This window comes from Mobula hypostoma, chromosome 12 (genome assembly GCF_963921235.1).
Source record: "Mobula hypostoma chromosome 12, sMobHyp1.1, whole genome shotgun sequence".
NCBI classification, from domain to species: Eukaryota; Metazoa; Chordata; class Chondrichthyes; order Myliobatiformes; family Myliobatidae; genus Mobula; species Mobula hypostoma.
The window spans coordinates 70552933-70580383 of NC_086108.1; the positions used below are offsets into that span (position 1 = coordinate 70552933).

Genomic DNA, 27451 nt, shown 5'->3' on the forward strand with positions numbered 1-27451 from the left:
TGGGAGGCGCTGCAGTCACATTGTTCGCCGGGAGAGGAACGTTCCGTGTACGTGAGGCCGCCTGGTCGCTGGGAGGCGCTGCAGTCACATTGTTCGCCGGGAGAGGAGTGTTCCGTGTACGTGAGGCCGCCTGGTCGCTGGGAGGCGCTGCAGTCACATTGTTCGCCGGGAGAGGAGTGTTCCGTGTACGTGAGGCCGCCTGGTCGCTGGGAGGCGCTGCAGTCCCATTGTTCGCCGGGAGAGGGGTCCGCGTAAATTAGACCGCCTAGACGGAGGGAGGCGCTGTGAACGCTGTCTGGGAGGTCACCACCTCGTGGGGGCTTCTGGGATTGCAATGGCGAACCGGACGGTGAAAGATGCGCACAGCATCCATGGAACCAATCCGCAATATCTGATTGAAAAAATAATTCGCACTCGCATCTACGAGTCCAAGTATTGGAAGGAAGAATGTTTCGGGCTTACAGGTATAGAACGATGGAGGATCAATCCGTAAGATTACAGTTGATCATAAATTCGAGAAAGTCTACAGATGCTGAAAATCCATTCAAAATGCTGGAGCAACTTAGCAGGTCAGAGAGCAGCTATGGAAATGAACACCTAATCCCATTTCGGGCCGAGATCTATCTGTTCGTTTCCGTAGATGCTGCCTGACCTGCTGACTTACTCCGGCATTTTGTGAAAGATTACAGCTGAAGCGCATTTGGGCCGCGACCTCTTCAGTTTTATTCGGATGGGAACTGGTTGGTTGCTGTCGGCAGAGTGGCAAAGTCGTTGCTTGTTTACATTGGGAAATTTTAAAATAACCTTAAGTTTGGTCCGGTTTATGAGCATTGGGAATCCTTGACCAGGCGATGTGGTGTACAGCAAAGAACAATTGGGAAAACGGGCCAGGGAATGCAATTGAGATTTAACTCAGATAGGTGCGAAATGGTGGATCTTGGGGAGTTATACCAATGAAGGTCTTGAACAGTAACTGACAAGGCCCTGAAACGTGTTGTAGTACAGAGAGGCCTATGATATAATTCATTGAAAATGGTAACACGGTAAGAAAGGGTGGTGAAGAAGGCGTTTGGTATGCTTGTCTTCCTTGGAGTACAAGAGTTGGGGTGTCATGTTATAGCTGCACAGGACATTGGTGTAACCACACTTGGGCAACAGATTCACAAAGACGTTGGTGGGACTAGAGTGCTTGAGTTATAAGGAGAGGCTGGAACTTGTTTCTTGGGATTGAACCAGACTGAATGGTGACATTTTGAGTTTTATGAAATAGTGAGGAGCATAGATAAGATGGATGGATAGTCGTGTTTTTCTTTCCCCCAGAAACGGCAAGTCTTAAACTAGAGTCATTGATTGTGAAATATTCAAAGGGGACCTGAGGAGAAGTTTTTCCACATGGAGGGTGGTGGCTTTCTGGAGCAAAAGGCCAGAGGAAGTGGTAGAGACAGGACCAACTACAACATTTATTTCATATTGGGCAGTTTCATGAATAGGGAAGGTTTATATAAACGTGGGCCAAATTCAGGAAGATGAGACTAGGTTAGGTTGATATCTGGATTGGCATGGTTAAATTGGGCTGGAGGGCCTGCATCTCTGCTGCAGAACTCTACACCTTTATACATAGTATTGAAATAGTAACGGCATAGAAGTTGTTTGGTACAAACTCATATCGGACGCAGTCAGAAAGTTAGGAAAGAGCAAGCATTTCAACTGTGCTATTCAATAAAATTGTGTGAGATTATCTTTGTGAAGGTGAAGATTGGGAGAATTTGACAGAGTGGAGTCAAGTTGAGGGTGACGTACTACTAAAGTTGCATAAACAATCTTTCATTTAGGTCTCAGAAATGCAATGAGTCTTGAAAGGGTAAGGCATGTTAGTGGCTTTGCACCAGTGTTGGAATAGGCCATGTCATTCCAAATCTCTCAAATCCATTGCTTTCCATATTCATACCTACAGTGTCTCTGTCATGATCTTTGCACCATTATTGGTGTTAGGGAGTTTTAAATTACTTTAATGTAGTTAATTTTTTTGTTCTTGTTTGGTCTTGATCTCTCAGGCTCTCATTTTATCTTTTGTATGTACATCAGTATATGCTGCTAACTGTTTTCCCTCATATCTTTGTCATTGTCATTTGCCTTTCCATTGCAAGGATTGCGGGTCATGATTACATCTGTTATTATAGTTCAGTTTGCTCAATCACACTACATGAATAAAGATGTTGGGTCTTTTCCACAGGTCCTTTGACTGAATCTTAGTCCATTCTATATCTTTTCTTCACACTGCTTAAGATGATGCAGTGAACAGAGGTTACCTCTGGCTTTGGGAAGGCCAAAACTTGTTTTTGCTTCTTCTCACAAAATTTATTCTCTAATCACTGATTCTGTTCTGCTCTCTGATGTTAGTCTGAAATTGAATTATCTTGTTTGCTGTTTTGCCGTTGTATTTGCTCCTGAAGTAAATTCTGATTAATAAGACTAGTTACTGCCTGTTCCATAACCTTCTCCTAGTCTACCTCTGCCTGCGCACACCTGTTTTTGGTTTCTTACTTTTAGACCTTTTGCCTTTTGGAAATATGATTTCCAAATGGGTGAATATTAGACTGGCCTTATATACAGTTGCAAGAAGAAGTTTGTGCACCCTTTGCAATTACCTGGTTTTCTGCATTAATTACTCATGTGGTCTGATCTTTAGCTAAGTCACAATAATAGATAAACACAATCTGCCTAATCTGAAAACACACTAACAATTGTACTTTTAAGGTCTTTATTGAACACATTGTTTAATCATTCAGAGTCTAAGTTAAAAAAGGTATGTGAACCTCTGGGTTGATGCCTTCTACAAAAGCTGTTTCAAGTCAGGCGTTCCAGTCAATCAGTTGAGAATGGAGATGTGGGTTGTAAAGGTACCCTGCCTTATAAAAATGGCACACAAAGTCAGGTTGCTGACACAGCTTGCTCTTCTCAAGAAAGATCTGTTTACGTACACCATATCTCATTCAAAACAACTTTCAGAGGACCTTAGTAGAGTTGTAGAGATGTATGAAGCATAGGGTACAAAAGCATTTCTAAAGGCCTAAGTATTCATCAGTCCACAGTAAGAGAAATTGTTGACAAATGGAGGAAATTCAGTAGTGTTGCTACTCTCCCTGGGAGTGGGCATCCTGCAAAGATCACACCAAGAGCACAGCGTGCAATGCTGAAGGAGGTGAAAGAGAACCCAAGGGTAACAGCAAAAGTCCTGCAGAAATCTCTAGAACTTGCTAAAGTCTCTGTTCATGTGTCCACTATAAGGAAAACACTGAACAAGAATGGTGTTCATGGAAGGACACCACAGAGCAAACCACTGCTCTCCAAAAAAAGCATTACTGCACGTCTCAAGTTGGGAAAAGATCATCTGGATGTTCCACAATGCTTCTGGGACAACGCTTTGTGGACAGTTGAGATAAAAGTTGAACTTTCCAACAGAAGCTATATTTGGAAGAAAAAGGGCACTGCACACCAACATCAAAACCTCATCCCAATTGTGAAGCATGGAGGAAGGAGCATCATGGTTCGGGATGCTTTCCTGCCTCAGAGCCTGGACTGCTGCAATCGTTGAAGGAACAACGAATTCAAAAATCGTTCAACTTTTGTCTCAACTGTCCACAGAACATAGTCCCAGGACAATGTCAAGGTAGTGGTCAGTCACCAAAAGCTTCATAGAAATTGGATGATGCAACAAGACAATGATCTGAAATACCAAGAGTAAATCAAACAACAGGAATTCTGCAGATGCTGGAAATTCAAGCAACACACATCAAAGTTGCTGGTGAACGCAGCAGGCCAGGCAGCATCTCTAGGAAGAGGTGCAGTCGACGTTTCAGGCCGAGACCCTTCGTCAGGACTGAAACGTCGACTGCACCTCTTCCTCAAGAGTAAATCAACAACAGTTAGTTTAAAAAGAAGAAAATTCGTGTTTTGGAATGGCCAAGTCAGAGTCCAGACCTTAACCCAATTGAGATACTGTGGCATGACCTGAAGAGGGCTGTTCTTGCAAGGTATCCTGGAAATATTGATAGACTGAAACAGTTTTGCATGGAGGAATTGTCTAAAATTCCTGCCTGCCATTGAGCAAGTCTGATCAGTAGCTACAGGAAACGTTTGGTGGAGGTTATTGCTGCTAAAGGAGGTTCTACAGGTTATTAAATACAAGAGTTCATATACTCTTCCCAGCCTGGACTGTGAATAATTAAACAATATGTTCAATACAATCATGAAAAATGCAATTGTATGTGTTTTATCAGTTTAGGCTGATTTTGTTTGTCTATTATTGTGATGTAGATGAAGATTAGACCACATTTTATGAGTAATTAATGCAGATAACCCTTGTGCAGATAATTGCAAAGGGTTCACAAACTTGTTCTTGTAGTTGTAGATATGAGATTATCCAAAGCTCAGCTGCCTTTGTCCTAACATTCACCAAGTCTCCTTCACCCATCATTCCATTGCTATCCGACCCTGTAGCTGCTAGTAGAACGTCACTTGATTATTTGAAATCCTTCTGTGCTTTCATGCTCTCCTTCCTTGCTAATCTCCATTTTATAATCTCTATTATAAGCATTCTCTCCCCCCCCCCCACAAAGTATGGTCAGCTCTAAATTTAATTCATTCACCAATGACAATTGACTCTTCAGCTACCAAGGTCCTGTGTTGAGGAAGTCCCTGCATCGACACCCTTGATTTTCTATCTCTCCTTCCTCAAAAGTTTTTACCAAGTTTTTGGTCATTCTCCTAAAATATCCACTCAGCAAAGTGTCAAATTTTGTGTAGTAATATTCTGGTTCTTGCTTTCTGGTATTTTTGGAAAGGTGTTTTACTTTACTGTTGTCATCTCGTACTCCTCCTCTGCCTTACTCTACTTCTGTTCTTACAGAATCACTGCTTTGCAACTTGGCAGCTCATCCCATGTATTTTACACCTGTTTCTTAAGTTCACTATTTTGTACAGTAACTAGTGCATGTGGTTTCTAGAAGCTTACATTTTGTATCAAAATTGTTTCATTTGTGTGTTGTAATAAATTGACTGAATATTTGGGAAACTCAAAAGAGCCAAGTATATTTTCAGATCAATTGCAAATGTTAGGTTCTTCTGCACATTCAATTCTTCAGTTTTTCTTACTTTAAAATATTCAGCAGATCAGGTAACAATTGTATTAAGGAAAGAGAAACAGGTGATGTCTCAGGTCAAAAGTTACAGATTTTTAACATTTTCTGCTTTTGTTTCAGATTTCCTATATTTGATTTTTTTTTACGTGTTATATGCAATTACTGGCTTAGGTCTAGTGCTTCCATAAGGCAAAAAGGTTCAGTGTAAAATGTTTCTCAATAACTTCTGTGTTCAACTTTACAGAGTTGTTCAGTGCTGTGACAACATTGTAACAAATTTCTTTTTGCTACTTAGCGGAATTGGTTGTGGACAAAGCGATGGAGCTGAAATATATTGGCGGGGTTTATGGTGGGAATATTAAGCCTTCCCCGTTCCTTTGCCTGACTCTCAAGATGCTCCAGATTCAGCCTGAAAAAGATATAATTGTTGAATTTATAAAGAATGAAGATTTCAAGTATGTATGATTTTAATTAAACTGTAATGCTTTTAAATCTGTTGAGTTAGTTTTTGCTTTATCACTCTTAATCTACTTCACATAATTTCGATTATACTGTAAACATAATAAACTTACTTGAAAATCTGCTTGTGAGAGATGCCATTCTTAGTGACATTGCCTGCTTTTAGATGGAGAGCATTAGTTTGAATGGGAAACCTCTGCCTGTGGGATCTTTCTCACTTTAAGCTGATTCCTTCAAAATGGAAGAGTGAAAGATGTCACATTCTTTTCCTCACCACACATTTTTTCAGAAGCACGATGAAACTGGAAATGATGTAATATTTATTACCGTGCGCTAACTAAAAATGATAAATTTTGTTTATAAATTGTTGTCTATTGCTATCAACCTCTAACGTTGTATTGAGTATTTTATCAAGTTTCTCTTGTGCATTGTCTTCTAGCACAGGAAGTTCTTTAGTATCTAAGGTTTGCTAAGGGAAACAGTAGCTGAAGCATTCAACGATTGGCTTTCATTACAGATATGTCAGATTGCTGGGTGCACTGTATATGCGGCTAACAGGCTCTGCTATTGATTGTTATAAATACCTGGAACCACTTTATAATGACTATCGGAAGGTGAAGAGACAAAAAAGGGATGGAGGTAATAATTCTAGTAATCTGAGTAAATATGTTTTGAATCATTGTACAATAATTTACGAATGTTTCTATATTAGACTATCATTCTTTGATCACTAAGCTGTAAGGATAATTCTCTACATTGATATGATACTGTTTTAGTTACAGTAACTTTGTGCATCATTATCTTTTAACTATGTATTCAAGTATTTATTCTTAAATAATGACGATTCAAGGTAAGTTGTAATGGTCATCTTGAATCTAGCAGCGAAACTATTCTAGAAATTGTGTGCCTTTAATTATGATTGATCATGCCATAAAATTGTTTGTACCTTTAGTGCTTTCTTATCAACATGGTGTTGAATGTCAGTTAGGAAATTGCCTCAAACATTACAATCTAAATCTTAAAAAAATAGAAAAATTATGAAGTCGAAGGCGATTTGGTGTGACTGTCAAGTATACACATTAAGTATGATGAGAGTTTTTGCTTCTTCTACTCTTTTAGGTAAAGAATCCCCTTCCCTTCTCACCTTCTGAGAAAAATCTTTTCCTTCCCTTCTATTTAATCTTGCTACCTGTTAATCTAATTCTACCTCCCTGGTTTTTGAACAATTTGTTAAAGGATATAGGTTGTTTCATACTCATCAGTTGTCTCCTTGCAGTTAAAGAAAACAACTTCATTGCTGTAATTTTGTTTAACTTAGTAACCAAAACATAAGTTTTGGTGTATTAATTTTTTTTCCCAAATGATTTGATCAGTATTTAGAGCATGGTAGCAACAATCAGTGTGTTTACCTTTGTGTAAGATTAATCTATATAATTTATGCAGGTTTGCTACATAAATGTACGGTATCGGCAAGTGCTGGAAATTTGCGGAGTCTTTACAGCATTTTTTAGGTTTTCTTGTCATTGGTTTTGTATTTTTTTAAATCTTGCATTATCATGTTTTCTTCTTGAAGAGTTTGAACTAATTCACGTTGATGAATTTATGGACGAGTTACTCCACGAAGAGCGAGTTTGTGATATCATTTTGCCCAGGCTTCAGGTACAACTGATTTTATTCTGTTGCATTGAACAGTATTTAACTGAAGACAAGAAAAGTTTTACTGTTCTCTCCACCCACAAGCCCTTCCATCCAAGTTCACAATCTTAATGAAAAGCTACGGATCAGCTGAGATGAGGAATGGACTTGGAATGATCCCAGCAGCCATTTTTGATTCAATAACTTGTCACCATTTTCTCTCACTACTCCCACATAAAGGGATGGGGTGTGTGTGCGGCTATTATGGCTGTAAAACACATGGGACCAAGCTCGCCTAAGAGACAGTACTTTCAAGCAAAGGAGAAAACATTTAGATGTCACATCATTTTACAGATTGGGACCCCTATTACAGTAGTGTGGACTGGAGGGTAGTGAACCATTTTTTTCCCTTAAAACCAAAACTGGTTCTCCTTGGCCTGATAAATTCAGTTAGAATTTACATTCCATCTTTGATTTCTGCTAAGATGAACTTGGCCTTTTTAACTGGTTCATTTGCTGATTTAATCACTTGCATTGTGCTTTTGACCCCATGACAAACTCCACACTCTTGGAACGGATGAAACCATTCTAAAACCCAAGTCTCTTGTTCCATGCTGAGCTGAGTTTCTGACTTTGTATCCTCTCCCTATCCTGGTATCAAGCTGGTGACAAAATACATATGATTTCTTTCTGTATCTAATACATTACAGGAGAAATTTGATGTTTTTGGTAAATGTTCAAAATATGGTCAATCCTCATGTCTTTATTTCAGATCAGTTTTTAAACAGTGTGAAATGAACGTAGAGCAGTCCATCGCACAATTTTGTGCTGATCTATCTAATCATATTTCATGATCAGTCTGGCTCTTCCCTCCTAGACAGCTGATAACCTTCCTTTTTTTTTCCAACCGTGTGCCTGTCTAAGAGTCTTTTAAATGTTCTTATTGTGTCTTCCTCTACTACCAACCCCAGCAGTGCACTCCATGCATTCACCACGCTCTCTGTATATATTTTTTAAAAAACCTTCCTCTTGCATCTCCCCAAACTCTCCTCCACTCACCTCAAACAGATGTCTTCTGGTATTAGCCATTGCCATCCTGGCAAAAAGATGCTGGCTGCCCACTCAATCTTATACATCTCTATCAAGTTGCCTCTCATCCTCCTCCATCCCAAACAGAAAAGACTTGGCTCACTCAGCTTTTCTTCAGAAGACACTTTCTCTAAACTAGACAGCATCTTAGGAAATCTCCTTTGCATCATCTTTAAAGCTTCTGCATCTTTTCGATAATGAGGTGAGATTACTATCCAACCTAATTTTGATTTCTTTGTGAATGATGAATCTTTTAATAAGTGAAACTCTTAACCAAATTATATTAAATCTTAAATGCATTTGACTCACGTGTTGTATGTGTTACAAATTGTACAGCTAAAAAAATTATTGTACATTAATTGTAATGATTGCTGTGAATCTGATCATCTAGAAACGTTATGTGTTGGAAGAAGCAGAGATGCTGGATACACGAGTCAGTGCACTGGAGGAAGATATGGATGATGTAGACACAAGTGAAGATGAGGATGAGGATGACAAGGTATGTACATGGAGTCATAGAACACGACAGCACAGAAACAGGCCCCTTGGCCCGTCTAGTTCATATTAATTTGTCTTTCTGTCCAGTCACATCATTGCCCTCCATATCCCTCTTATCAAACTTCTCAAATGTTTCAATTGAACCCACATTCACCACTTCCACTGGCAGCTCATTTCACAGTCGCACCACCCTCAGAGTGAAGAAGTTCCTCTCAGGTACCCCTTAAATTATTCACCTTTCTTCTTCGACCTATGACCTAGTCTCAACCAGCGTCAGGGGGAAAAAGCCTGCATCTCCTTAATCCATCTATACCCCTCATAATTTTGTATACCTCTGTCAAATCTCCCGTCACTCCAGTGAATTCCTAACCTATTCATCCCCTCCCTATAACTCAGGTCTTCAAATCCCGGCCACATCTAAGTAAATTTTCTCTGCATTCTTCCAAGCTTATTGATATCTTTCCTGTAGGTAGGTGACCAGAACTCCACACAATACTTCAAATTCAGCCTCACCAATGTCTTTTTCCAGGGGTCCCCAACCTTTTTTGCACTGCGGACCGGTTTAATATTGACAATATACTTGCGGACCGGCCGACCCTGGCGGGGGGCGGGGGGGGTGCGGTAGGGTTGCCAACGGACAAGAGTAGCAGTCAAATACGTTGTGTTTATCCCGAGGATGACTACAATGACCATGAAGCCTTGCACGGGCACTAGTACGCATGTGTGTTGTGACTTGCCGATTTTTTTCTACAAATCGTTTTTGCCGATTCTGTTCGGCGGGGGGGGGGGGGTGTTAATCACGACCGGAATATAGGTGATAAGTGGCTAATACACTCAATTTTGTTTCTAAAAGGGTTTATCTAACAAATTTAATATTAAATACACAGCGCATATTTTCCTCGCATGAATATAGTGATAAGTCAATTACCAGGAGAGGACGGGGATCTTGAAGTAAGTGTTGAACGAACTTCCAGTAGAAGTGGTAAAGGCAGGTTCGATATTATTATTTAAAGAAAAATTGGATAGGTATATGGACAGGAAAGGAATGGAGGGTTATGGGCTGAATGCAGGTCGGTGGGACTAGGTGAGAGTAGCGTTTGGCATGGACTAGCAGGGCAGAGATGGCCTGTTTCTGTGCTGTAATTGTTATATGGTTATATAAGTCACTTGTAAGTCAATAGCATCATTACATTTTAAGTAACGTTTGGATATTAAACACACGGCACATATTTTCCCCGTATGAACGTATAAAATCATTGCAACACACCAAAATCACTGAATCAGTGGGAGCCCTGGGCTGAATACTTGTTTCCCTGCAACAAGACGGTCCTTTCAAGGGGTGATGGGAGACAATTTAGTTTTCGTTGCACTCATTGCAGAGGTATGTTGGAAATGGAAGCAACGTTTTCAGTGCTTTCGTGGCTATCTCAGGATATTGAGCCTTGACTTTGATCCAGAATGCCAGCAGAGATATTATGTCAAACATACTTTTCAGCCCGCCGTCATTTGCAAGCTCGAGGAGTTGATCTCCTTCCCGTACTGACATAGATGATGCGCGGGTAATGACCTCGTGTGAGTAATGACTCAACAGTGGGAGTGACAGAGAATGAGGAAAGGTTTCCTCGCAGCCTGGTAGCACATGCCAGTACCCGGTACCAGTCCACGGCCCGGATGTTGGGGACCGCTGTGTTATACAACTTCAACATAACACCCCAACTTATGTACTCAGTGCTCTGATCTATGAAGGGCAATGTGCCTAATATTAAATGGATCACAGAAACCTAAAATAATTTAAATGTAAAAGAATGTTGCTGTACTTATTGAGTCCATTCTTGTGCCTTGTAAGAAGAATACAGCAAGTCCTAAGCCCCCACCTCTTGTTTACCTCTGCAAGTTTTTCCTTTCGTGTTGAATGCTGCACTTAAACTCCCTCACTCGCAGCCTTTGTCAGTGCATTTCGTTTCCAAGTTATTTACTATTTCATATCCTTTCCTCATGTCACATTTGTCCTTTTGCTGGTCACCTTCAGTCTGTAACAAAAACAGAAAATTATGGAAAAACTCAGCAGGTCAGGCAGCATCTTTGGAAAGAGTCAACATTTTGGCTCTGTGTTGTTGACCCAATATCACTCAAGTCTTCTGTCACCCACCCATACAAGTTAGTCAGTTAATCTTTCATTAGAATATAGTAAGAAATTGGAGCACCTGGGGGAAACACTTCCAGGGATACCAAGAAAACCACTTGAGGTTAGAATCAGATCCAAGTCACTGAGACGATGCAGCAGCAATGCTGTCTGCTGTGCTGCTCTTTTTATTCGAGGCTATTCAGTCATTCTGATAAGTGGCGACTCTTTGTGTCCAACTACAATGGGGATCATCAAATTTTCCCATTTAGGACCACTACAGCAGAAATCCACAGTCACAGCCGGGGTACTTCAGTAAGCAATATCGTTTTAAGATGTTTAAAAAATCTATCAAATGCTAAGTCGGTGGATCTCCGACTGCAGGCTTGTGTCCCTTAAGAAAACATTTTCTTAAAGGGGAACTGTACTCACGACCCAAGTCTGCAGTCAGAGATCTACCAATTTAGCTGCAAGTGAAACAGAGTCCTTTGATTCCCACTCTCAACTATCCTGCTGGCAAACGTAGCCTTTGGAAAATGAAATTGAAGATTCAGAGCAAGGTTGCAGTACCGGAGGAGCATTAGGAGCTGCTGTGTGCTTCATAAAAATGTGGCTCATTCCCGCCATTTCAGATGCATACTGCAGCTTGATGGCTTCAGCATTCTCTGCAAAGAGTCTTTTAAAGGTAGAGGAGGGGGAATATGCTGTATGACAAACTGATTGTGGTACACAGACATGGGGGTTCTGTCTGAATCCTGCTCACCCGAAATAGAACATCTAGCCATCGGGTTTTGTCCATTTTATCTGCCGATGGAGTTTCTGCCATCATTCTGGTAGCAGTGTACATTTCACCTCCGGCCAACATCAGCCAGACACTGGATGAGCTGAGCTCTGTGATCAGCAGTCTCGAAGCAGGGTACCCTGATGCCTTCTCTATCATTGTGGGGGCATTTCAACCAGGCCAGCTTGATGAAGTCTCTGATTAACTACCACCAACATATCACCAGAGGGGCTAGCACACTGGACCACTGTTATACCGCCGTCAAGAACACTTATCGTGTCATCCCTTTGGAAAGTTCAATCACCTGGCTGTACTTCTACTCCTGCCATATAGACAGACTAAAGACCAGTACCGGTGGTGAGGACCAAGAAGGTATTGTCCAGGGTGGTGGAGGAATGCTTACGGGACTGCTTTGAGTGACGGACTGGACAACATTCAGGGATTCATCTTTGAATCTGAATGAATACACCACAGTTGTCACTGACTTCAAGACCTGTGTGGATGAGTGCGTGCCTCCTTTGAGAAGGTACCAGACATACCCAAACCAAAAGCTATGGATGAACCATGAGATTTGTAGTCTGCTGAGGGCTAGATCTGTGGCATTCAAGGCTAGTGATTCAGAACAATAGAAGTCCAGGTACAACCTATGGAAGTCTATTTTTAAGAGCAATAAACACTTCCATTTGGAGATGGAATCAGTTGCACATCAGCTCTGGCAAGGTTTGCAGACCATCACTTCCTACAAAGTGAAACCTAACATAATGAATGACTGATGCTTCACTCGAGGAGCTCAACACCTTTAATGCATGCTTTGAAAGGGAGAATAAAACTACATCTGTGCAAATCTCTGCAGCATCTGGTCTTGGAGGCCAACATCAAAACATCTTTGGTGTACCTGGTAGGGTTCTGAAAACCTGTGCCACCCTGCAGGAGTATTCAGACATCTTCAATCTCTCACTGTTGAGGTTCCCATCTGCTTCAAAAGGGTGACAATCATACCCGTGCCCAAGAAGAGCAGGGTAATAATAACAGCCTCAATAACTGTCGCCCAGTTGCACTCACATTACTGTGATGAAGTGCTTTGCAAGGTTGGTCATGGCCAGAATCAACTCCTGCCTAATCAAGGACCTGGACCTGCTGCAATTTGCTGATCACCACAATGGTCTACAGTAGATGCGGTCTCACTGGCTCTCCATTTGGCCTTGGATCACCCGGACAATAGCAATACCTATGTCAGGCTACTGTTTATTGATTACACCTCAGTATTCAATACCATCATCCCCTCAATTCAAATCAACAGGCTCTAAAACTGAGCCTTTGATTCTGTCTGCAGCTGTATCCTTGACTTCCTCATTGGGAAACACCAATCTGCAAATCAGAAATAAAATCTCCTCATTGACAATCAATACTAGTGCACCTCAAGGATGTGTGCTTAACTCACTGCTCTACTCTCTCTACGCACACAACTGTGTAGCTAGGTACACAGCATTGATAAGTTTGCTGATGACATGCCTATTGTTGTCAGCATTTCAGACGGTGACGAGGAGGTATATTGGAGCAGGACAGGTCAGCTGGTTGAGTGGTGTCACAACAACTTTGCACAGTAAGACCAAGAAGCTGTTGTGAACTTTAGGAAGGGAAAGTTGGAAATACACACCAGTCTTTATCGATAGATCAGCAGTGGAAAGGGTGAGCAATTTCAAGTTCCTGGATATCAGCATTTTTGAAGATCTATCCTGGGCGCAATATATTGATGCAATTACAAGGAAGGCATGACAGCCCCTATATTTCATTGGGATTTTGAGGAGACTTGCTATGTTACCAAAGACTGTCACAAATTTCTACAGATGTACCATGTATCTAACTGGTTGCATCACTATCTGGTATCGAAGGGCCACTGCACAGGATCAGAAAAACATGTAAAAAGTTGTAAACTCTGAACCCTCATGGGCATTAGCCTGCCCAGCATCGAGGCTACCTTCAAAAGGCGGTGCCTCAAAAAAAGAACTATCAATCATTGAGGATCCCCATCACACAGCACATGCTGTCTTCTCATTGATATCAACAAAGAGGAGGTACAGGAGCCTGCAGACGGACGTTCAACATTTCAGGAATAGCTTCTTCCCCTCTGCCGTCAGATTTCTGAATGGATAATGAGCCCATGAGCACTACCTTACTTCATTTTTTTGCCCTTTTTGCACTACTTATTTAATTTATATATATTTCTTGTATCATGTCAGGTCACTCGTCTGAGTGCTACTGGTACCATGTAACCCAGTACTTACTACCTGTCGCATGGTCGGCGACTAACCCAGCTCCCCCATCAGGCTTGAACAAGACCTGTCAAAGGGCGGATGAACCCTCTCGTAGGGACAATGGCCATCTAGCAAACACGTGCCATGAAGCGCGGAAAGGGCATCCCTTGCATTGAAGCTTGGCCTGGCCATTCACTGCAACAGAACTTCCCCCAGCCGTCTTGGACCCCACCATGTCGCTGGATCCGGGAGGCGATGTCGAGAGGGTGGGTCTGGAACTGTACAACGCCCTACTCACCTAAATCCATTCACGCACATGCTGTTCCTTTCTGAGGAGCGGGGTACCACCCCACTAACTGACTGAAAGGAACCATTATCATCCTATGGGATGGATAGCCAGAGAGAGAGATTTCTTGTATATTTCTTTATAATTTTTTATTATGTATTGCAGTTTATTGCTGCCATAAACAACTTAATTTCATGTTAAAAACAATTTAATATGCCAGTGATATTAAACCTTCTGATTCCTGTTGTGCCTTGAGAGATGTTTGAACTATTTTAGTGCAACATCACCTACTATCGATTTAAAACCCATCCACACTATATATATATATATATATATATCTATCTTCCCTTGCTGTGATTGCAGAAGTATCTTCTTTCAGAATAAAGACAGAATTGCAATGTTTATTTTATGCTTCAATAATTAAATTTCCTTTCTGGTTTCTGATTGTCCTATCTTCTTATAGACCATTTCCTGTTACATGCCTATAGAATATTTTTGTAATTCCTTTTATACCTGATGCCTGTCTTGTCTCATGTTCTGACTTTGCTTCTCTTATTTTCTTTTTCACTTCATCTTAGATTTTCTGTAATGAACCTGTTTTCACTTGTATTATTCAGTTATCTGCAAATGCATTTTAAAAATTGCCAGAGCTCTGTGGATGAATATCAATCATTCATAAAAGACTTAATCTTCCTGCTCATCTCTCATGAAAATGCATGCAGGCTATAGTTGAAATATCTCTACCTTGTTTGATTAGTCTTGTCGGCCAAGTTTTCATTTTAATACAGTGGATTCTGATCAATTGATTAATCAGGGCAGCTACTTATTTGGGACAACTCTTAAAGAACAAAAACTAATCAAATTGCCAGGATTCCCTTCATTTGTTTGGGACACTATACCGCTTAATTGGGGCAGGAGACTGTTGCTGAATAGTTTCTAACTAGTATCAGATGTCTGCACTTGTATAGCTGTGTTTAGAGCAAACAGTTTTTAAATAGCGTGAACTACACGTGTATGTGTTCAAAAAGCAGAGATTTTTGTCAGTCATAGTTGGTGAGACATAAGCACTAAGACAATTCTGTTTTGCTCACTGCGGTTTCAAGCATTTAAGATTAGAGATGCAAGAAATGCTCAAGAGTGAAAATGAAATGATTACACTACGTTAGTAAGTTAGGATCTATGAAAAAATTGAAGGTATCAACAATTATCTTGAATGTTACAATGAAAATGAAGATTTGGATGATGCAGTTGTCAATAGTATTGTATGAAGGCAATCCATTATCTGCACTAGTGGTTTGCAGTGAATTTTGTTCATTACGAACATTAGATGAATTCTGTCGATGACTATTGGGAACTAATACAGTTTTGTAGCATTGTAGTCCTATGAGTAGTGTTCTAATTTGTTCTGCATTTCACTTGCATACATGATTTGTTACTTGGTTTTTTAAAACTTTTTTTTAACTATTTCCATGGAACTTAGGCTAATTAGGGCAGCTACTTAATTTGGCCAAAATGTACTGGTCCCAGTGTCTCACAATTAATAGGAATCCACTTTTTCAGGCTAAATCTGGCATCATCATCACATTTCTACATTTGAGTTGTTGATATCCTTTCATGTATCTATTTTACATCTAAATTAGAGTCATAGGGCACTACAGCACAGAAGCAGGCCCTTTGGCCCTTCTAGTCAGTGCCAAACTATTATTCTGCCTAGTCCCATCGACCTGTACCCAGACCGTAGTCCTCCATACCTTGTCCATCCCAGTACCTGTCCAAATTTCTCTTAAATGTGGAACCCGCATCCACACTTCTGCTGGCAGCTTGTTCCACACTGTCACTACCCTCTTAATTAAGATGTTCTCACCCATGTTTGCCTCAAACTTCTCACCTTTTACCCTTTACCCCATGACCTTTGATTGTAGTCTCACCCACCCTAAGTTGAAAAACCCTGCTTACATTTACCCTATCTGTACCTTTATAATTTTATATACCTCTATCAAATATTCCCTCATTCTCCTACACTTCAGTGAATAAAATCCTAACCTATGCCACCTTTCCCTATACTGTAACTCAAGTCCTGGCAACATCCTTGTAAAAGTTCTCTGCATTCTTTCAATCTTACTGATGTCTTTCCTGTAGGTAGGTGACCAGAACCCGACACAATACTCCAAATTAGGCCTTACCAGCATGTTATGTAACTTCAGTATAACATCCCAACTCCTGTACTAAGTGCTTTGATATATGAAGACCAATGTGCTAAAAGCTTGCTTTATAATCCTATCTACCTGTGATGCCATTTTCAAGCATCAGTTTTCCCAGATACCTGTGTTTTACTACTCCGCAGTGCCCTAATGCTCACTGTGTAAGTCCTATCCCGGCTTGGCTGCCATTTTTCAGCCCATTTTTCCAGCTGGTCCAGATCCCACTGCAAGCTTTGATAGCCTTTCTCATTGTTCACTACATCCCCAATCTTGGTGTCATACACAAATTTGTTCTGTAATTTAATCCCATTAATGTGGTCATCCCTTTCTAATTCCTCAATTTCACCATATAGCTCAGTAGACGAGCTCTCAAGTCTGTTCTCTCCAAGTACTGCTGTGACATGACTATTATACTGGAGCAGAATTAGGCCATTCAGCCCATTACGTCTGCTCCACTCTTTAGTCCCGATGAAGGGTTCTGGCCCGAAACGTTGACTGATCATTTCCACGGATGCTGCCCGACCTGCTGAGTTCCTCCAGTGTGTTGTGAGTGTTTGCGATCCACCATCCATCAATTCCATCATGGCTGATTTATTATCCCCCTCAATCCCATTCTCCTCTCTTCGCTCTGTAACCTCTGATGACCTGACAAATCAAGAAACTATCAACCTCCGCTTTAAATATATTCAATGACTTGGCCTCCACATCTGTCTGTGGTAATGAATTCCACAGATTCAGCATAAAGAAATTCTTCCTCATCTTTGTTCTAAATGGGTGTCCTTTTATTCTAAAGCTGTACACTCTGGTCCTAGACTCCACCACATCCTCTCTATCTAGTCCTTTCAATATTTGATATACTTAGCTGAGATTCCACCCCCCCCCCCCCATTCTTCTAAACTCCAGCAAGTAAAGGCCCAGAGCCATCAAATGCTCCTCATACATTAATGCTTTCATCCCTGGAATCATTCTTGTGAACCTCCTCTGAATCTTCTCTAATGCCAGCAAATCTTTTTAGATAAGGAGCCCAGAAGTGCTTACAATACTCTGTGCAGTCTGACGAATGCGTTAAAGCCTCAGCGTTACATCCTTGATGTCCAAGTGATAAACTAGTCTTTAATCTGTTCTTTAAAAGATATATAAAAGGGATATACATGTAGTTTTATAAATAAGTAGTATAGATATAAAATTACATTAATCCCATTTGCCTGCATTAGGACTATATGCTTTGTCTATTTAAGTTTGTGTCTGAATTCCTTAAATGTAGTTATTTTATATCAACCCACTGCCTCTTATCAACTGCTCTGTGTAAAACAAAATTTGCCCCTTAAAAACTCCTTCCTCTCACTTCATACCCTTATTGTTTTATTTTTGAAACTCCTACCAGCAGGCAAAGTAAAAGAAACTCAGCTTATCTGATCTCTTCCATACTTGGTCTTCCAATCCAGGTAACACCTTAATGATCCTGCTCTGCACATACTCAGTAAATTCAGTGATTCCTGATAGGGGCAGCATAGATAAGGTAGTGAAGATGGATACCTACATTAGCTGAGGAACAGTATACGATGGTACAGGTTTATAAAATGTCTGTTAGGTCACAGCTGGAGTACACCCCAAGTGATTGCACTGGAGAAGATGCAGAGGAGGTTCACTGGGATATTGCATGGGCCTCAGTTATGAGACTTGTTAGGTTGGATTTTCATGGAGCAGAGGCGGTGTTGGGAGGGTGCTAATATGGAGATTGAAGGTTAAAGGCAGAAGGTAGTGGGAGACTTCCCTACCAGAGATTTCTAAAACTGGAGGACATAGATGTAGGGTGCGGGTATGAGAGAAGAAGGGATTTTTTTTCTTCCAAAGGCTGGTTGGATTCTGGAATGCATTGTCCAAGAGGGAGGTACTGTCACAGCATTATAGTAAAGCGTACCTCCCTCTCAGGTGGTACATTTTAACCAAGCACCATGACAATAGAGCAAATGAGATTAGAATGGATAAGATGCAATGTTTTATATGAACATGGTGGGTCGAAGATTGTGTTTCTGTAATGTATATGATTCTATAAACTCAGCTCTTGACATGCAGCAAAATTCTGTAAACATTTAATTTTGTGCTAATAAATGACAAGTAACATTCTGAAATAAAAAGCTGGTGTCAACAATAGTTACTGGGAAACTACTACACACTCTGAAAAGCCCAGTTAACCCTAACCCATTAACGAACGAGGATGGTGAGGATTTTGTTAATCCAGACCAGTTTAAATTCAATGTATGCAGGCGACCCTCCGTTAGGGAGGTAACTAAGTGGCCTGTATTCTTAGAAATGTTTCTGAACTATTTTCTTAGAGAACTACCATCATTTTCTGTAACGTGGGGCTGCATCATGTGTGCATCAAAAATGTGAAGTAAAAGTTGTTTATATTCCACTGTACATTCCATCAGTGTGCATATTATTCCACATCTCAGACTTTGGATAATAAGTTGTGAATTCAACAAGGGTTTCCATTACCTGAAGAACTGTAATGTGAGATTTAGTGAGTTGATGTCACTCATTTCCCATTGGTCAGCTGGTGTCCATGGTCCCCTTGGCTTATGGATCAGTGCAGTGCAACTGGTAGAGCTGCTGCCTCAGTACCTGCAATCCTAGTTCACTCCAGACTCCTGTTGCTGACTGTCTGGAGTTTGCATGTGCTCTTTGTGACCATTTGCGTTTCCTTTTGATTGCTCTGATCTCCAACCACATCAAGGATTTGCAAATTGGTTCTTTAATTGTCCACTGTGATTGCCCAAGTGTGTGACTATGAGAATATGGGAGAAGTTGATGGGAAAATGGGCAGAATAAAATGGGTTGGAAGTAGAATTATTGTAACTGGTACTTGGTTGTCTGCATGACCTAGAGACCAAAGGATCTGCTACTGTAATGTGTCACTCTTTGTACTCACTGTCTCTTGGCATTTTGTATGAAAGTAGTTTAAATATTGTGTACATTAAAATTTTATTTCAACTGTATTATTCCCTTAAATTAAGAACAGTTATGTGCTGTTATGGTAGAAATTTTGTGTAATATTTTAGTCTATAAGTATGTATTCAATGCAAACATGCCATGTAAATTCCCAGTTGCATTTATCATAATTTTCCCAAGTAAATTTATATTACATGTTGTGACCTCTAGGGTGACAGAATGCCAACACCAGAGCCTCCACGAAGAGGTTACCGAGATCTTGACAGGCCTCGCAGGTCTCCCTCTCCACGGTACAGGAGAAGCCGAAGCAAAACACCAAGACGGTAAGAAAATTGCTGAATGAGGTACAGAGTGCTGGAAATTCACAATCAATTCATAGGCATATGAAAGAATAGTTGGATGAGTATTCCAGGTATACTTGTACATATTCCCCTTTGTTTATCAATGTTCTGTTTACAATTTTTTTTTACAATAATACAATTCTTTTAAGAGTTGTGTCTTCGACTTGGCATTTTTTTGCTATAAAACCAATTCCTAATCTTAGTAGTAGTTGGATTCTGGTGTTTTAATCCAAGGTTCTTTCAGAAGTCAGGAAACAGGCAAAGGCTTAGACATAGCAAGCAGTTATTTGTATATAAATAATTATGCAAAATACAAATATAATTAATTGTTAAACTGCAAGGAAATAACAGTTAAACAGTCTAATCTAAGAATTAAACAGTTGACTGCAATTGAAAGCGCAATGGAGAGTGGCAGAGAGGACAACCAATGTCAACAAAGACTGCATTCCCACAGCTGCCTCAGAGAGTGCTTGGTTGGGATGGGAAGTGTGCATTTGAGGAGGGGTGGGATGGGATGGGCAAGGGAGAATAGAGTTCATGGAAGGTTTGACAGGGTGAGAACTTGCAAAAGTCTGGGGAGAAAAACTGAGGGCCCAGAAGAAGAGGTGGCAAGAGCCATGGGAGTGAACAGTACTATGGGTTTGGAGGAGAGTGGGCCAGAGAATGAACATTATATTTTTTTTTTATTGCCTTTAACATTCAGTTGTTAATCACATAATCGTTTATTATGTCACATATTTTAGGTGATTTTAATTAAAATTCTTGTGCTTTGGAGAACTATCAGAAATTTTTCTTCAAAACTAATCAGGTTCTTGGTTCATACAGTGTTAACAAGAATGTAACCCTTTCGTAGATGTATTTGAAGATCTTGAATATTTCTAACTTTATTTATGTTAGCTGCACTACATTACTAGTTATTCGTTAATTTTTGTACATTCTTTGGACTCATGACCACACATTTGTTCATGGTCAGATCTTCTTTAGAATGCACTTGATTAGGTTTTGGAATTTATCTGAACAGGTGAAACATGCACATACAACAATAAATCATTGGAGAAAATAACATGTATAATGATTTCCAGTTGGAAGTAATGTCGGAGTAGTGAATTGTATATTTAACTTTCTTCAGAAATAATCAATGACTTAATCTTTCAATTTACAGGCGCAGTAGGTCTCCCAAAAGAAGAAGGTACATATATTTTTAATTGTCCCTTTTAGATAATGTGGGCATCCCTGTTTCTAAGCAGACTTAATGCTTATTTTACTTTATCATTTTACTGAAGCCCATCACCACGTCGTGAAAGGCATCGCAGCAAAAGTCCCAGACGTCATCGCAGTCGATCCAGAGATCGGCGTCACAGATCAAGATCCAAGTCTCCAGGTATAATTCTTAGCTTCCTTGCAAATGAATAGCTTGCTGTTTAAATCTTGAAATTTAAACTTATATAGTCTGTTGGATTGGTGAAGATTATAAGTGGAATTAACTTGACATGCTTTCCTCAATTTACTGTTGTGACAAAACCTGGATGTTCTTTAAGGCTGCACTGTACATTTGCTCCCATTCTGAGTAATGATAGAGTTCCATTTGTTTCCATCTTCCACCCCAAGAACCCCTAGGCTCAGTGATTATCACCAGCTTCAGCAGATACCACCATCAGACGTCTTCCCCTTCCCTTTCAATATTGCAGTGGCATAGTTCATTTTGCAGCTGCTTGATTCAGTCATACTCTTCAGAGTCTTGTTATTCAATACTTAAGCTTTTACCTTTTCCCTTCCCAAACGTTCTTACTGAGAAAGCTGTGATTCACTTGTGCTTCCAATATAGTATATTGCATGTGATGCTCACAATGTGAACTTCTCTGTACTGAAGAAAACAATTCAGATCATGTGACCAGAATACCTCCGTGTAGTCCATAGGGGTAATCTTGAGCTTCCCGATGCCTGTCTCTTTAATTCTCCATTTCAATCCCACTCTGCCCTCCTTCACCGTGTCAGTAAACATGAGGAAAACATCTTATTTGCTACCTCAGCCTGTTAATGCCTTCGGGACTCAACATTGAACTTAACAATGAACTTAACAATTTTGGTAACCAGACTTTCCAGTTTGTGTTCAAGCGTGTCATTTGTGGTCAGAAAGAAGGGGACGCTGGGGATCCTCTGTGGTGTGGGTAAACTGAGTGAGGAAGTAGACTGGTTTGCATTGTACAGCTTTTTTCTTGCTTGGGGTTGTGCAGTGATAGGTTAGAATTTTGATTATGCTGTTGGATGAATAGTGGAAACTAATTCAATTGTGGTGTTCAAACTGGTAATGGATGTATATTGAACAGGCAGGACCTGTGCTGTAACCAATGTTTGATTCTGTGGGTATATCTAAAATGTTCAGGTCACCATATCCTGTGGGGGAAAAAAACTAGAGTTTTGATACTGTGATTAAATTGAATGGAAGAGAAAAGCACTTAAAGATGGGTGTTGGAAGTGAAGTAAGCCCATGAACTTAGGAAATGAGGCAGAATGATTAAATAGTTAAATAGGACAAGATAGCAAGATGTGTCAGAATGAGTTAAGGGGAATTTGAAACACTGAACATGTTCATATAGTTTTAGTCTGTGCACAGTATAAACACAATTGAAAAGCAAGAGCCTTTGAATAAATAGATACTAAATGAAAAGGACCACCATTTTAAATTTTTTTTTCTATTTTGAATTATTTTCAAGCTTTGTATCTGCAGGAGATTTTCTCTCTTCTGACACTGATTTGCACCAACATGGATAACTTTTGAGCTTTGTTCTCCAAAGAAAGTTTGGTGATTTTCCTTTATATAATTTTTCTATGTTACATGCAAGCCTTTTGGAGGAAATCATGTGATTTCCATATCCAAAATCTTTCTTGCCATATACATGCTTTCATCACTGATACATACATGTTCTACCTTTCAAATAGGTCATCACAGAAGCCACAGACACAGAAGTCATTCCAAAACACCTGAAAGGTAACATTAGTTTAAAACAACTTTTTCTTAATAATCGTAATTCACTCTGTGCATAATTTCTAATCACTTCTGCACTGTTCTTAGATCAAAGAAGAGTCACAAGAAGAGTCGCCGAGGAAATGAATGAAGGTTCCACAAAATCACAAATCTGCACTTCAAGTGCATCTCAAGACTTGTTTGTAGATAAAACTGCTATGTTAACAATTTTTTGTCTTTGGTGTTAATATGTTATTTGCAAAAATTCCATTTGACCTAATAGTGCTATGGTGAAACTTTTCTAACATTTTTGGAAGAGGCAGAATATTCACAATTTGGATTTTTGTGAATAGTAAAAATGTTGAGTACTTTTTAAAGTGTCTTTAATGATTTTTATTACTGTTAACTTTGATAAAATCTTTTGGTTGTGAAATGAGCAAATTCATTTTTTTTAAGCTGATGCTTGGAAACTGAGACAATGATTATGCAAAAATTCACTTAAGACATGACTGAATCTTTGATTGTTCACAGTCAAAGTTCACAGTTTTAAGAAGTAAAAACCAATACTATGGAAAACATTAGTGTCATAATTATATTGTACAACTAAAGCACATAAGCATTTATGTGTACAAATTGGCTAGCCACAGGATGTTTTGTCCTTATTGGCAAAATACAAATTAACAATTTTAAAAGGAGTCTTTTTGTGTTTATTAAAACTTTTTACAAATACACAAATTAAACTGGAGTATCAATATTAATTATGTATTTAAATCTCCTGATGTGATTTGAATCTGACTGTTTTCAGACAAATAGTGAAAAAGTCAGATAGAAAGAGCTTAGCTGATCTAGGAAGTTGTATCATGTATTCAGATTCCAACCCACCAGGAGCTATGAGACAGGGTAAACAAGTCTATTTAAAAACCTAGACCATTCTTGGGGGAAAAATAACTTCTGAGAAATTCCTCTCCTAGAGATAGAGATTCCCATCATGACTTGTACCAACTTTTTATGGTCATATGGTCACAATGCCTCAAATGTTTTCATATTTTCAATTCAGTTGTTGACTAATTTATACCTGAAATGCAGATTCATTTCTAGTATTTGCTCTACATGATTATTCATACATTAGTGCCTGTCCCTTTATAAACTGATTCTCAGTAAATGCTACATATAAAAATATTGTAAAACATATCAGACTTCATGAAAAATTTACCCGCTATTTAAATTGTAGGTAAATTTAACAAATTGCTATTTTCCCATCAAAAATTGGTAAAATGATTTGAGAGAAAACTTCTCGGAAGAATAGGTTATGGTAACCATACAGTATAACATCAATAACTATTTAGTTTGGCGTTTAGTAGATCTGACCATAGATTTAAACACAATCCAAGTATTGGGTGACCTCAACCAAGCCTATATTTGTCAGCCTTCATTCAGTTATAGCACATTTGTCTACATTCAAACATTTGGATACTTGAACATAATATAAGCCTGTAGTAAAGAATGGTTGGATGTTTAAAAAAAAATGCATCTACTTAAAAAGAGATTTTGTTTTGGTTCTCTGGACAATGTTGCATTCAACCAACGTCACTAAAGGAGTAATTTTTTTCATTGTGGATATCAACTGGTGATTTTGTTTTGAAAGATGTACACAATTGGCATTTAATAATCTCAGTTTATTAAAAGTTAAGGTTAGAAAAAAAGAGATGCATCATTAGACTCATGTTACGGTAACATTAGAAGTCCATTGATGAACTAGGCACCAGAGGATTTATAAAAACTGGGTGCTGTCAGCAAGAAGAAAAATAGTAAATTTAACAATTGTTCTGAGATGTGTATATTTTAATAATTATAAATTCAATATGAGTTGGTGGCAAATGTATACCAACTGTCACTTTGGGTTATACCTTGAAAATTTCTTGCTGTGACTGCAGTTTTTGTTACTCGGTCATTTCAAATTCTGAGGTATCTAGCTTTAATAGATTTCCCCCATATCTTGTTCTTATTTGATGAGCTTCAGGCTACAATGCATTATGACTTTGCAAGACTACTGCTGTGTTGGTCAAAAATGGAGTCCCTGCTGATTTTGTTTCTCTCTCAATTTAAACATTGGAAAAACCAAAGCTCTGATTTTTAACTCTTGATACAAACTCTGCATCCTTGCCAAAGATTTCAACCACCTTGGCCCATGTATTGAGCTGAGATTGACAGTTCACAACTTTGATTTTTATTTTCAAGTTCCCTGACAAATTGATTCCAAAACCTTCACCCTTGGATTTCTTAGTTTCATAACATGCCAATGTTCCCTTGGCTTTTAAAAAAAGAACGATTTCATAAAAGCTTTGCTGGCTTACTTAAACATCACCAAAAATCCTTGCTATGTCAATCCCAATCCTCACTGACCATTAGAACAGTTCTTGCTTAACTCCCTTCAAGTTCTCCATCCTCTCTATTCATAATTTCATTCAGCCCCATAACCATCTAAGAACTCTGACTTCTGGGTCAAACCATTTTTTGTTTCATCTGTGTGTTTATCGTCAGACCCAATGTTCTATCATTTCCTCTCAAAAACTGAACTTCTCCAATCTACTTCTGCTTTAACAGACGCTACCACAATGGCTAAGCATTCAGTAATCCTAAATGTATATCTCTTGGCTTAGTTACTTTATATGGCTCAGAGTGACTCAAAGTACGCAGCTTGTGATACATAGTACATTGTTCTGCCTTTTTGAATGATGTTAAGTAAAATTATTGCACAAATATTGTAAGTATTGATCTCACATTTCATAGGATGTTGTACTGCCCACAATTTGAGGGATTGTGAATTCACTAATTACACATTTAATGAATTTTGTTTTTTTTTAAGTTTTGGATTTATAGCTGTCTTCAAATAGTGTTCTATTGCAACTACCTGGCAAAAATAGAGATTGGCAAATTATTTAGTATTGTATGGGAGGTCACATGATAATGGTGGTATTTGGGGTATGACAGTGCAGAAATGGGAAATGGTACAGTGTGTCTGTTTTATGGAGTGGCGGTATCGGGGAAGGGTTAATTGCAATTCAAATTTTAAGTAAACATTTAGTAATGCAAATAAATTGAGCAAAGTTGCATACTTTTAATAGGAATTTTTTATCAGCAAGTTCTTCAAGCAATAATCTCTTCTGAAAAAAATATTCCCACATGGGGGAGAAAGCTGCCACATTGTTTCGAATTATATTTAACTGCAAACCTTTCGGGTCCACAAGTAACTTGTGAAGTAGTAATACAAATAAAATAAACCTAACGTCCGAACTATTTTGTGGTACTGATTGAGAATATAGTAGTAAGGATTTTACCAGAGATAGGATGGTTCACATGGGAATGAAAAGTAATTGTACAGGGAACAATAAAGACTTGTGACAAGGGAGTGAGATTATGGCAAGCAAGTCTCGAGATTATAAGGTTTTATATTTTCCCTCAAGCTACTTCTCATCCACACAATCTCACTACTTTGGTCAACATGAAGACCATTGTGTGATTATTCTAATGTTCTGTGTGCATTTTAAATACGCAGCTGAATAGCACACACAAAATGTTGGAGGAACTCTGCAGGCCAGGCAGCACCTATGGAAAAGAGTGCAGTCGACTTTTCAGGCTGAGACCCTTCAGCAGGACTGGTGGAAAAAAGATGGGTAGAGTTAAAAGGTGGGGCTAAGGGAGGGAGAAACTGGCAGAGGGAGGGGTGAAGTAAAAAGCTGGGAAGTTGATTTGGTGAAAGAGAGGCAGGGCTGGAGAAGAGGGAACCTAATAGGAGAGCACAGAAGGCCATGGAAGAAAGAAAGGGGGGTGGGGAGCACCAGAGGGAGCCGATGGGCAGGTAAGGGAGATAATGTGAGAGAGAGAAAATGGCATGAGGAATGGTGAAGGGGGTTGGGGCATTACTGGAAGTTTGAGAAATTGATGTTCGTGCCATCAGGTTGAAGGCTACCCAGACAAAATATAATGTGGTGCTCCTCCAACCTGAGTGTGGCCTCATCGCGACAGTAGAGGAGACCATGGACTGACATGTCAGAAAAGTAATAGGAAGTAAAAATGGGTGGCCACTGGGAGGTCCCACTTTTTCTGGTGAATGCAGCTTAGGTGCTTGGCGAAGCGGTCTCCAACTTGATAGCATGAACATTGACTTCTCTAACTTCCGCCCATGCCCCACCTCCCCTTCATACCCCATCCGTTATTTATTTATATACACACATTCATTCATTCTTTCTTTCTCTCTCTCTCCTTTTTCTTCCTCTGACTATACCCCTTGCCCATCCTCTGGGTTTCCCCCCCCCCCCCTTTTCCTTCTCCCTGGGCCTCCTGTCCCATGATCCTCTCATATCCCTTTTGCCAATCACCTGTTCAGCTCTTGGCTCCATCCCTCCCCCTCCTGTCTTCTCCTATCATTTCGGATCTCCCCCTCCCCCTCCCACTTTCAAATCTCTGACTAGCTCTTCCTTCAGTTAGTCCTGATGAAGGGTCTCGGCCTGAAACGTCGACTGTACCTCTTCCTAGAGGTGCTGCCTGGCCTGTCGCGTTCAACAGCAACTTTGATGTGTGTTGCTTGAATTTCCAGCATCTGCAGAATTCCTCGTGTTTGCCTCCCTACCTATGTTGAGTCTCACCAATATCCAGGAGGCCACTCTGGGAGCACCAGACACAGTATATGACCCCAACAGACTCACAGGTGAAATGTCAGCTCACC

The 27451-nt window shown here is 39.7% G+C and overlaps 1 protein-coding gene across 1 annotated transcript; it reads left to right on the forward strand.

Moving 5' to 3' along the window:
• Nucleotides 1-279: 279 nt before the first annotated feature.
• On the forward strand, nt 280-26314 carry prpf38a (pre-mRNA processing factor 38A). The gene is made up of 10 exons (XM_063064365.1): nt 280-464; nt 5437-5596; nt 6118-6239; nt 7174-7259; nt 8716-8823; nt 19630-19742; nt 20923-20949; nt 21044-21141; nt 22701-22749; nt 22834-26314. Exons 1-10 carry the CDS (start codon nt 335-337, stop codon nt 22874-22876), a joined length of 936 nt encoding a protein of 311 aa, XP_062920435.1. The 5' UTR covers nt 280-334; the 3' UTR covers nt 22877-26314.
• Nucleotides 26315-27451: the final 1137 nt, after the last annotated feature.